The sequence below is a fragment of the Ursus americanus genome, chromosome 24 (genome assembly GCF_024610735.1).
Source record: "Ursus americanus isolate L20-20 chromosome 24, mUrsAme1.1.p, whole genome shotgun sequence".
Lineage (NCBI taxonomy): Eukaryota > Metazoa > Chordata > Mammalia > Carnivora > Ursidae > Ursus > Ursus americanus.
In genome coordinates, this window is record NC_142150.1 from 4,091,850 (window position 1) to 4,104,825 (window position 12,976).

At 41.6% G+C, this 12,976-nt stretch overlaps 1 protein-coding gene across 5 annotated transcripts in view; it reads right to left on the bottom strand.

Moving 5' to 3' along the window:
* Nucleotides 1-12,976, bottom strand: part of RRAS2 (RAS related 2) — a 71,662-nt gene that overhangs the window by 12,306 nt on the left and 46,380 nt on the right. For 2 of the 5 annotated variants that reach the window (XM_045796538.2, XM_045796537.2), the window contains exons 2-5: nt 2,916-3,003; nt 2,134-2,229; nt 1,901-2,003; nt 1,619-1,727 (exon numbers count right to left, since the gene is read on the bottom strand). In XM_045796538.2, coding sequence (XP_045652494.1) covers nt 1,619-1,727; nt 1,901-2,003; nt 2,134-2,229; nt 2,916-3,003 — 396 coding nt within the window. The other 3 variants (XM_045796541.2, XM_045796539.2, XM_087855294.1) reach the window with 2 other exon arrangements.

Sequence of the window (12,976 nt, forward strand, 5' to 3'; positions counted from 1 at the left end):
TGCAGACAGAGGAAACCATACCACAAACACTGGCAATCTTCAGTATGGACAAGACTTAGAAATAACTCCTACAGACCCTCTGCCCCAGGCCCACCACGGCACGGCCTGTTTGTTCTGGTGCACACAGCTTCCCCACTCTCCCTGACCTGCCACCGCCTACCCTACAGGAGACCACCAACTCACCCCAGCCCTCCCACCTATTCCATTACTGGAGCTGTATACAACCATGAAAAAGTTTGAGAAAAACCTTTTCCATCATCAGGGCAGAAAGCGCTCGGGTGGGGTGAGGAAAGAATTCGGCGTGAGGTAGGGAGGACAGCCTCTTGCTCACCGCAGAGCTACTTAGAAATTATTCCCCAGGTCCAGTATATCAAAGTGTTTCTAGTACTAGAAAGGACTGAGAAGATCAGCAGACAGATTCTACCGGCAACATTTAATAAATATAATTAGACTCAGAAACCCTGAAGGAAATGACCCCAAAAAGTAAAAATTAAAAAACAGAAGGACTACCTACCCTAGGCTTAAGATGTGAACAAAGCCATATTCTAAATTATTTCAAAAAGCTTATACTGGTTTGAAGTGAAGATCAAATTTTTTTCACCTTAACTTTATAATAATTCAGATTTTTAAAAGACCTACCCGTAATATTTATTCTACATCAAGTATCACCAGTAAATAATTCTAAATCTTAGCATCAGAACAATAATATTCTCTTAAGCCCACATTTAAACTTGGTATACCTTCAACAAAATTTTACAAATACAGGACACAAATCAAAGATTTGTTTTAAATAGTTAACTACAAAATGGAAGGCTGTCCTCAATGCTGTTATCAACCCATTCTTCCTGATGGTTGTACTTTTCAAACAAAAACTTAAAAATGTTAACACAAAGCTATGCTATATAAAAACAAAAGACAACTTAAATACCAACAAAAATTAAGAAACAACTTAAACAATTATATTCCAGATGTGGGGTAGAGGCTAAACCCTGAAAATAAAAAGACACACACAAAAAAAACCCAAATCACAGAGAGCCTGCACTGATTAACATCTGACCTTGTTCTGCTCACCCGCAAAAAGATGAGTGGACAATATATACTCCAAATTCTAAAAATTAAATGTGAAATAAGTGGGTAAAGAAACAAGTGAGTATAATCTAGCCTACTAAATAAATACTAAAAATCTTCTTCCCTTACAGGTTACTGGTGTTAGAGCCTGCCAGTGTAAAGAATGAACAGAACATTCCATCATTGATGGAACTCAGGGAAAACCCAAATACAGTCATTCAGGTCAAAGCTACTCTCTAAATGAAAGTAATTTAGCATTAACATTGAAAAAACTTGGTCTATAATAAGGGTAACTTTAAGATGAGCTAACTGAATTAGAGTTTTATCCAAGAAATTACAGCATATGAGTGGAGCTGGCACAAATACTTACAGGCTTACAGGGTCCACTGAAGTTCTGTGTAAATATATGTGAGAATCTGATTTCCCAGCTCCAGTGTGCCAAACCCGGCAGTTTCTCTGATCATGGCGCTTTCAATGGTTTCATGAAACACGTCTATTCACCCACACAATTATCGACAGTGGGATTCCCAGCAGCAACACTCCTTCTCACCTGTCTTTGATGATCCAGATCTGCTTTATTACCAATTAAAATCATTGGAAACTCATCACGATCCTTCACTCTGAGAATCTGTCTTTGAAACTTATAGATTTCTTCAAAACTAAAACAGAAACAGACAAATCAATTTGCTCAAATATCAGAACTTGGCTAGTCTGACACCCCATTTAATATCTTATTACTTTACCTTTTTCTCTAAAAACAAGAAAGTCCAAATTCACTACAATAGTGATCTAGGCATAAACAGAAGATCTACATGTTAATACTGTTACAAACCTGCCTCGATCTGTGACTGAAAAGACCAACAGGAAACCCTCGCCAGTTCTCATATACTGTTCTCTCATGGCTCCGAACTCTTCTTGTCCTGCTGTATCCAGAACTAAAGAGAAAACAACACATGTAACCATGTTCATGCTTTCGTTTCATAAATGGCTTTCCCACAAGGGCAGGCCCAATTAACGTGGGTCCTTTAGAGCACATCAGACTTAGCGTGATAAAGACATCATTACATTCTCCTCGTACTGCTTTATTCTCAACACCAGACACAAACATCTCACAGCAGATGGTTTCAGAGTCCTCTTCATCAGTGCGGGTTGATTTTGTAGCTAGAATATATTAGCATACCAATTACAAGGTTAAAAATACCAACTACACCCAGGCAGACAGAGTCAGATCACCTCTGAAGTCACTTGGAGGTGTTGTCTCCTCCATGGAAAGAACTGAAAAAGATACCTGTAAATTCAGGAAAGAAATCTTCGTCTACACGCCCCCCAAACACCGGACTTAAAGTGCAGGTGCTAACATACCTCTTGATCTCTGTGCAAGAAAGAATCGTGTAAATTAAAAGGACAGGGCTATCTTTTGTGGAGACACAGAGTGTGTGACCAAGCACAAAACCCTATTTGCTAAAGCCTCTGTGCTAAAAATTCTAAGTTAACAAATACTCCATCTTTTCTATACTTACTTCACCCATTTTAACCTTTTCAAGAAAGCAGGAAGAGCTGAAACCTCACGTTTTTTTCCCAAATGTTCCCAAAAATACAACTTCACCAAGTTACAGTGACATCATTAGTTTCACCAGCACAAGATCAACACACTTACCGTTTTACATTACATTTACTGAGGAATATTTAAATATTCTACAATGCTGGTTCATCAATCAAAACTAATGAAAGAGATGGGTTTATATTCAAGACCATCTAATATTTCAATTGTAGTATGCAACCAGCAAAACACCCAAGCTTTGTAAAAATACGATATGTGAACTATCAAAGAAAAGACGATTACTTACTGTCTAGCCGGGCTGCTCTGTCATCTATCACACACTGCTTTGTGTAGGAATCCTCGATGGTTGGGTCATAATCCGTTACAAAATAGGACTGTAAGAAAAATAATCTTAATTTTAAATTTATGTTTACTTGCCTATCCAAGCACCAATGTAACTTTATCAAATCCCACTTATGCAGAATTAATAATGATATTTTCATTGTATTAGAGTTTATCCTACTATGTTGGTTTCCCACTAAAATCTATTCAGAGCAAGTTCCAAGTAAAGAAAAGGCACTAAATAACTCTGAATTTTCCTGATATATCCAAGCAGACTGCAGAAGACCTACTAACAGTTTTTTCATAATTATATGCAATTGTTTTTTCATAAGTGTATACACCTAAGATAATATGTATCTAGATCTCACGTTCTTCAAAAACTAGAAAAACAGTCAGTTATGATCCAGGTCTATTTGCAACCCAGTGGTAAGCATCAGTCCTGAGAACAAAGCAGTCTGAAACAAAGGGAGACAACAAATAGGGCCCTGGAAGATTCCACGCCTCATCTTCATTTCTCCCCTTCTTTCCTCACACCTTGTCTTTTTCCCATTCAGCTGCCTTGTGTATTATCATAAGGAAATGAGATTTCAGAATTTTTTTCATTTGCAGGGATCTCAAACTTATTCTTTCACTGATATTTTTGTTGGTTTTTTTCATCTCAACTTCTATTTCTGTCTTCTGTTAGCAAAGCCTCCCAACTGTAATCTTCTGCAATCATCATCAGAAGAAAGGACAGTTAAGGTAGCAGAGTAAGAAGGGAAGAGTCTCAGTGAGCCAGTTAAAAATGTTTGTGTATTACACTTCATTTCTTTAAAGGTTTTAAAAAGAAAACAATGGCAAGAATAAGAATCTGAAAGAGAACTTATTTCCCGCTTCCAACAGAAGGGCACTAACTAGGACACTGACATCATCCTTCTTTTGTTCTGAGCATCTCCTTTGCTCTCCCCTCTTGACTGACTTCCTCAAAGCCTACTTTCCCGCTGGCTCGTTACCAAACCTGAGGGAATGACTTAGAGGAAGGCAGCTTGATGCTGGGAACCAGAGCCAAAGGGGTTCAGCCATTCTTCAGGCAAGGGTTCCTGGCAGCTGGGCCTGCTGGCTCCAGGGCCACAGCATTCTTAAGTGACAACACCCCCGGCATGTGCCGTATGCAGACACCATAAAGCTACTCGAAGTAGGCAACCTGGACAAGACAGAAACCCCTGGCTGGGGAGCTGGGGGGAGGGCACTGATCTGCTTGCTACAGTGACGTGATATATTTTATTTTTGATGGATACTTTCCACATTTTATTTATATTTTAGGATTAACTTTAATCACAGAATTCAGTATCCATAATCCTATTTCCCTTTGGATGGTTTCACTTAAATGCATGATTTTTCAAAGTCTGTAAAAGAAACATTTACCAACAGGAGCAGCTTTGAGTAGAAAACCATCTCCATCACCAGCCCATCCCCATTTAAAAATAAACAGATACCAAAACAATCCTGAACTTACTTTTTGGCACCCACATCTCCTCAAAAAGTGATACAACCAGCAACAGTACCTTTGTACACAATATTCTGAACAACTTAAAACTGTAGTCTTTCCCCCAAGCAAGTTGGATAAGCATGCTGTTTATATCAAGATTCGTTTCCTGAAACATGTTTCTCTGCAGCAACTGGATACTTCCTGCCATGCTTTCATCTTGTAAAACCTGAATTTCAGTGACTACTCCCAGTTTATACCTAAATGTGCAAAAATGTGCTACACTGTCCCTCCCACTTTACCTGAAAAAATAATGGACAAATATTAAATATACTTTAGTCCTGCATAATACCAAATTCCTTCGATGTGACTTTTCACTGAGAAAGAATTAAGACATTAACATATGTAGAAGATTACTGGGTTTAAGCAACTTTGAGGGCCATTAAAATAAATTAGTCTTTCTTTTAGTGGCTATGGAAGTTTCACATTTTCTTTGGCCCTCTTAACTCCTGAAACATAATTTTTTTTTTTTTGAGAGAGAGAGAGGGAGAGAGGGGCGCCTGGGTGGCACAGCGGTTAAGCGTCTGCCTTCGGCTCGGGGTGTGATCCCGGCGTTCTGGGATCGAGCCCCACATCGGGCTCCTCCACTAGGAGCCTGCTTCTTCCTCTCCCACTCCCCCTGCTTGTGTTCCCTCTCTCACTGGCTGTCTCTATCTCTGTCGAATAAATAAATAGATAAATCTTTAAAAAAAAAAAAAAAAGAGAGAGAGAGAGAGAGGGAGAGAGGGGAAGAGGTAGAGAATCTTAAGCAGGCTCCACACCCAGCACAGAGTCAGATGCAGGGCTCGATCTCACGACCCTGAGATTGTGACCTGAGCTGAAATCAAGAGTTGGAGTCTTATTTTTTTTTTAAAGATTTTATTTATTTATTTGACAATGAGAGAGAGACTCAGAGAGAGAGCAAACACAAGTAGGGGGAGCAGGCAGCCCGATGCAGGGCTCAGATCATGACCCAAGCTGAAGGCAGATGCTTAATGACTGAGCTACCCAGGCACCCCAAGAGTTGGACTCTTAAATGACTGAGCCACCCAGGTGCCCCAACATAATCTTAGTGTTATAAGAATTTTGCCATTTTGCTAATTAACACTGGCACACACTTATTCCGCTGACATTTTTAAGACAAACTAACTGCTGGAATTTCTAGATATTTTGGTCCATATTTCACCTTCATTGTGTCCTGTTTTCAAACTGTGTCTATAGGGACGATCATTTTGTTGCTATATATTGATTTTAGGGAACCAGAAAGCACCTTCCTCCCTCATAAAAATCCATCCAATTAACAATGCTCCAGGGCCTGACAAAGAATCCAAGACCCCCTTCCTTCTCTCTCTCTCTCTCTCTCTCTCTCTCTCTCTCTCTCTCTCTCTCTCTCTCGTAATGCTTGTAAGCCACAGGTCAGAATGTGCCTAAGAAGAGCATTCTTCAGGGGCAGGTAATAAACATAATCATCATCTCCCACCACAAAGACATACCATTTCTGTTACTTAAGCCTAGGTACTAGATATTTAGGGAAGCAGATCACCAACAAGAAATCTGTCTGTGGTGATGGACGGTCCTAGACTTGATACTAACTCTGCTACTTCCTAAGTGCAGAACCTGAGGCAAGTCACTTTACCTCTCTAACCTTTAGCATCTGTAAAAGACGACAGTAACAAACGCTTCTGGAGCAGATAAATTCAAGTAGTGCCTATAAAGTGCCAAGACATACTGATGACTGATAAACGTTAACCACGCTGTATAAGATTTTTGTCACACGATTAGATGGTACGAGTTAGTGTTTTTATTCAAGTATAAAGACTTGTTAATCCTGGGAACAGCTGTAATAATTCCAATCCCGGTTATACCACAGACCAAACATTGGCACGTGGCATCCAACATGTTATGAGTCAAGACAAAATCTCCTCATCCGGGGTTTTAGAGTTTTCTGGAATCCGAGCAGTAATTACACAGATATTCGCATAGGTACAAATTCATCAAGCTGTACACAGAACGTGTGCACTTTTTTTGTATGTATACAAATTAGACCTCTACAAAATACATAAATTTAATGGCTCCCTGTTGTTTACAGGATTCAGTGCTTTCTTTCCACAGCACGCAAAGCCTTCTAGTTTGATCTGTACTGTTCATCATAAGAAGCCTTGTTTTTCACTACTTGAAATCCTCAGCCGATTGCTCTTGCTCCCCTGGTTTCATTCGTTTGTTCAACAGTTATGGAACATCACGGGGACAAGGCCCAAATTTCACAGAGCCTCACTGCTTTTTACACAACATCCAGTGCTACGATTGGGGCTGAGGGGAATGGGGTGTGAAATATACTGGCCGAAGAACGGAAACAGCATGAAATGCCGACCATACTAGTTCAGAAGGCAACAAAATTTAAGTGGCTTAAAGACTGCAGTCACGTACAGGAGCTATGTGTACATTCACCTATAAACATAGGCCGGCAATCTGCCAGAAAAGAAAACAGTCTCTGTCCTCAGGCTGAAAGAAGTTGCCAACCATAGTCCAGAAAGGATATTCTATAGCAGAAAGCAAGAAAAAAAATAAGCACAGTACTGCATAGCAGAAGACAGTAGAGAACACACTGAAAGGGGAAGGTGGGCAAGGAGAAAAGTAATGTGCTTTCTTGGTATCACAGGAAAGGATGCACTGAGAAGGACCCTAGCCAGAAAGAAAGGGAATGCCTACTTTCAAAGGGCAGGATGCCTTCCAGGTAGTACAAAGGGCAAATGGACACAAGTCTCCTTAAGGTTGTTAAAATTTATGGAGAAAAGTTTAGGATTAGGGAAGCTATCCCATTCAGACAGGGAGTAGATTTTCCCTTGATAAAATCTGGTCTGGGTAAGTTTGTCAGAAGCCCTTAATAATGCAAGAACATTATGCTGGGACGGCATAAACAGTATTCCTGATTATATGCCACCAGATTGCACAATAGGAATTCTGCCTGGCCTAAAAGAACTGCCAACTCACTATCTTCCCATTCAAAGAAGCTGCCTTAAGGAAGAAAAGAAGGGGGAAGGGGAGGAAAGAGATTGAGCTGAGGCCACTTCTGCATTTTAGGGGGCGGGGTGAGAGCCCACTCTCTCCTGACCCCCAGCTACTGGTGAAAGTGTAGTTCCCAAGCACTGCCACAGAGCGGTGCCTGGTCTACACAATGGGACGGGTAATTTACTGGCGATTCCTAAACTCCATGAATCCAGCACACTGGTTAAATTTACTACCCTTGCATATAAAAAAGGACAGGACGCTAGATCTAAGGTGCCGCTAGGAAGTTATAAACAAATGAAAGGCCATTTCTAAGCATAGTGCCAGTCTCAGCAGAGTCTCAGGAGTCCTCTAAAAACATGGGGTACAGAAAGGAAAGGGAGACTCTTTTCTTGGCATCCTGTTCAGAATCCACATCATGAAACATTCCAGATACAGAATTCTGTGGTTCTCTGCTCCCCCCCTCCATTTCAAGTCAAAATTTTCCTATTCTTAATTCTATCCACAAAACCTATGTTTTTTAAATCATGATAAAATAAACTAAAACATGAGGTTTCATAAGGGCTCATTTTCTATTAATACATGCATTTATAAAGTCTTTGCCTGAGAAACCTGAAATTCAAACCCAGATGCCATTTCCACTTTCTAGCTGTTTGAGTCCTTGGGTAAATTGATTAACATCTCTAAAGCCCATTTTCTCAACAGAAAGGATAAGAACCCGGATAATTTAAGGAGGGCATGTCCCAGTGCCCACCTCAGATGAGGCTCTAGAGGATCATGGGAAAACAGCAATCTTCCAGAAAGAGGTGGGGGTAGATGGAGGAAGCTGACCAGAGGGACTGAAGAGCTGCAGTCTCCAGGGAGTGCTGCGTGTGCCCCATTCTCTTCGGGGCTGCGAGCGCCCGCGGATTCGGCAGCCTCATCCCACCGCTGCACCCTAGTGGGTGAGGCAGCGGGGCGGAGTGGAAAGAGCCTGAGATGTAAGTCAAACAGTCCAGAACACAGCTCTCTGCTTTTACTACCTGTGGGAAATGAGAGTGCCTCATGTAACCTGTCTGAACCTCAGTTTCACTGTCTGATATGATGGAAATGATACCAGGGGCGCCTGGGTGGCACAGTCAGTTGGGCGTCCAACTCTTGATGTCAGCTCAGGTCATGATCTCAGGGTTGTGAGATCGAGCCCTGTATCGGGCTCTGCACTCAGCATGGAGTCGGCTTGAGACTCTCTCTCCCTCTGCCTCTCTAAAATAAACAAATCTAAAAATACATTCTAAAGATTCTCTCCCTCTCCCTCAGCCCACCCTCTTTCTCTCTCTCAAAAAAAAAAAAAAAGATGGAAATAATACGAAGCTTGCAGGACTGTTGTGAAAAGTAAAACCACTGTATGTGCAGATGTGGAGTACAAAGCACGACCTCCGACCCACAGTAGGCTCTTACAAGTCATAGCTAATGAAGCGCCATCTGTATCTTACCTCCTTGTAAGACCTACAACACTCCAACCAGTAAACAATCTCAACACGCCTGGACTCCTCTTACCCTTAAGGTGATAGGTCTAGATTTTCCCAACTTCAAATATTCTAGGTAGTGATTTGGAAAATCTGTACACCAAACTTTATGTATACTTTCTAACTGCTACTTACAATTTCCTTTCACAACTGCTTATCTTTTCCTACATGTGTATATGTGGATGTAGAAATGATGTACTGAACTAAACTCAACAGGGTATAAGCATAACTTTATAGCTTTCCTTCAAAGCCCTTCTGTGGACAAGTTTTCCTTACTCCTGAATGAAAGCTAACACGAGTCTCCTAATTTTTTCCAATCATTCTTTGATTATAAATAGTGGTTCAATTTCACCGTCAGCCCCAAGACATGATGATTTCAAAAATTAAGATGTCTAGTACAGTGTGTTAGTCAATACTCACCTAAATTAAAAAGCTCTTCTCCCCTCCTGAGCTAGAGCTGAGAAGTATGCAATTGGGCTGGGGTGGGGCAGGGCAGGGGTGGGGGGTGATAGCAGTCATTGTCTCTCTTTCCCCATCTTATTCAGCATCCCTTCTACTTCTAACAAGGCTGTCTCTGGCTCCTTTAGGGTTGGAGCTGAAGGAGTGGGGAGAAGTAATGGGCGTTGAAAAGGCCACACCAGTGAAATCCGATGTCCATGCTAACTTTCTGTGGGGTTCCTGGCAGAGTCCCTATGTGGGACCCTCCATGTGTAATTCCCAGGACTTAAATGAGAACTGGCCATTTACACCTCTAACCCTCCATCCTTAGGGTTTCCATGGACACCTCCTCCTAGTTCATATCATCTTCCAGGTGGTCACACTCAGTGTCCCTCTTTAGAAGGTTTTACCCTGGTTCCATCCAGAAGCTCAAGGAAACACTACTGTCCTCTGAAATGCAGATGACTAACTATACAGCCCTGTTTCTTTCTGTTCTTCTACGGATCCTCAGATTCACATACTATTCCTTATGCTCTGCTAAACACCAGGAGATACATGTCAAGTTCTCAGAATGATTCTACTAGAGCCTCGCCTCCCCTATCATTTGCCTTCACTGAAAGGGACTTAAGAGAAGCATCCTCCTCTCCAGAAGCTGTGTGTAGAGGTGGGAAAAGACACAAAACACACCACATACTAAAGGTTCTCTCCAAAAACATCCTTGTCTTAGAAACTTTAACTCTCCACACTTTTATTTCCTGGAGATAAGGTATGGGCAAAATGTGCAAAACCATTAGGCTACCTTCAAGGCCAAGTCCTTGAAATATGAGGGTAACTTGGTAACCACTGCTTTATTCTCAGCCTCTGGGCTTCAAGAGAAACGAAAATAGGTTAGAGTTCCAGTTAAAGCCGTGTTACATATTTCCAACTAGATTTGATGTATCCATGGCATAGCTCATGCTTCCTAGAACGTCTTTGAGTTAAGCAAGGTACCCTGTACATAGTTAGAACCTCAAAATACTGGCCATTAGGAAACCCAAGTTCAGAAGATTGTACTGAGAGGTCAGAAATTGATTTCCCAGAGCACAATAAGGACCTGGTTAGCTATCCATCACTAGCCTCTATCTGCTAACACAAGAGCAGTGCAAATTCCTCTGGTAACACTAGAGAAGGCTATAGCAACTTCAGGCAGCTGGAGCCAGAGTCAGGCTCTTCCTGGTGTCACTTTTTAACAGCAGCTGTCAAGTCACAGAGAACCTTTGTTCCCTGCAACACCCTCCCTTATTGTTAGGTCAAATGTTTCCAATATGCTTGATATTCCTTCAGGCAAGGACATAGCTTTTCCTGACTGAAATTAGTATTTCATTTAATCTAACAAGTGTTAATTATGGAGCTCCCCATAATGGATCCTCCAGGACTCTATGCAGAATAAAAGGCTATCCTAAGTCCAGTAATTCTTTTAGTTTCTTTTTAATAAAACCTTGGCCTTCAGTCGATGTTGCTAATTGTCTCAGATTGTCCAAAGCCACCGTGTGCCTTTCATGTGACTTCTGTGCAATCTCAGGGATGATATTCACACCTCATGTGAAGTACCTGGTTGCAAATCAATGGGCCTGGTATGCAACAAAAAAAGTACAGTATAAAGTCAACTTATAAACTGGTTCTATGTCAAAAATTTGTTTCTAAGTCAAGTTAGTTGGTGCTCATCTCCCCAGGGAAAAATTGTTCTCATCTGTGTTTAGGTCCATAAGGCCAGACCACAAAAGCTACCACTGAAATATGGTCCTGAGCCATATTAACCCTGAGTTCTAGTCTAACCTCTGTAGCAGAGGCGTTTGGCCCAAGAAGAGACAGAAAGGGAATTTCCTTTCCTTTCCCAGTGCAGAGAGCCAGGCCGAATCTACACCAAGGAGGAGGAAAAGCTTGTCTTTGGGGCACCCCCCAGTCACCCCGGCCACATCATCCTTCCCTAACTCTCCACTACCTCATTCTTATTCTAGCATTCGCTTTCCTCTGATAACGTTCTAGGTACAAAATCACTTCTCTCTCTGCCCACTGTTCCTTCCACTTTCCACTCTCAAATTAAAACTAACAATCCCCTCAGGAGAGCTAGAGCTCACCCAGAGGCACTGGGTGGAAAATTGTCGGTCCAAATTAGAGCACACTGCAGTAGGAGCTCACCCCAACCCTTCAAGTGATGCTTGCTCTTTGAAAAGCAAAATTCTAAACCAAAATGAATCTTTAGTAACATTTTCAGCACAGGTCAAAAAGAAAAAGAAAAGCTTCAGACTCTGTGAAAGGAAAATTATTCAGGGGGGTAAACCACTATTTCATGATGTCAGCTCCCCAAAGGGAGTGTCAGCTTACTCTTCAAAGCTTTTATCCTTCCAAACCCAAGGCTTCAAAAGGAAAGAAGGGAAGAGAAAGGTTTTCCTCTTTCTTCTTTCACTTCCCTCCACCAACGCTATCACGACTTGTAAAACTAACCTATTGGGTGGACAAAAATGTTTAGTTCACAGTACCAGTGAAGTGATTTTGATAAAAGGAAAGGAGGGCCCTGCCACGGCTGTGGCCACTATTCATATATACAGACCATTAGTAGGTACAGCAAGCTTAACTCAGGTCCTGCCTACACAACTACACACTCATTCTTCAGAGTTGCCGTAATATTTAGAAACCAGTGAGCAACGGTAAGCCAGTGGCCTCAATCATGCAGCATAATAAAGTTTATTTTCCTTGTTTGAACTTAATAGTTACTCATTTGCTCTCATTCCCCCAATAATTGCAATCTTATTTCAAAAGGTAATATACAAAGCCGAATGAAGTTTTAAGGATAACACTTAATTTTTTAAAAACACAATGACAATTGGCACAGACAGAAGTAATAAACAGAGGGCCATATAAGCCTGTGAATGATATGTGGACACTAATAGCTCATACTATCCCCATGGGAAATTTGAGTAAATCCCACGACATTCCCTTTAACACACCAAGTCTTTACTGTTGCCTTTCGGTTTTTGTCTTGACTGAACCCTGTCTCCTAGGGAATTTCCAGATCCATCCATCCTTTCCATCCTGATAGCCATTAACTTAGTTAAGTTAGCCTTCCTTACCTCCACCCTCATGTGGACCAAAGCCGCCTAAACAATGTGAACATTTCAGATGAAGACCACAGTCCTTGCCCCGGGACATGAACTGTCCAGGTCTCACCTGGGCCCTTTCTCTGTATCCTTCCTCTCCATATCAGGGTCCTCCCCACGATGGGGGTCCCCACAACTAAGACCTCAGGGCCAATACGGACTTTAGGCAGGAAGCATTTTCAATCATTACAAGATCCACACTCAGAGCCTCAGCATTGTTAGTTCTTACTCATCTGACCTTGGCAGGATAGTAACAATGCTGACAACTGCTACTGTTTTATTCAGGACCGAGCCATCACCATCTCTCCTCCCTCTTCTCAGACTTTCCCAATCAGCATGCGTTCCAGCTCTTACAATCTGCTGCTTCTACTCTTAACCCTTTTCTTATACAAATAATCTGCTAAGTAAGTAATCCAGGCCGTTCCCAGAACTAGGG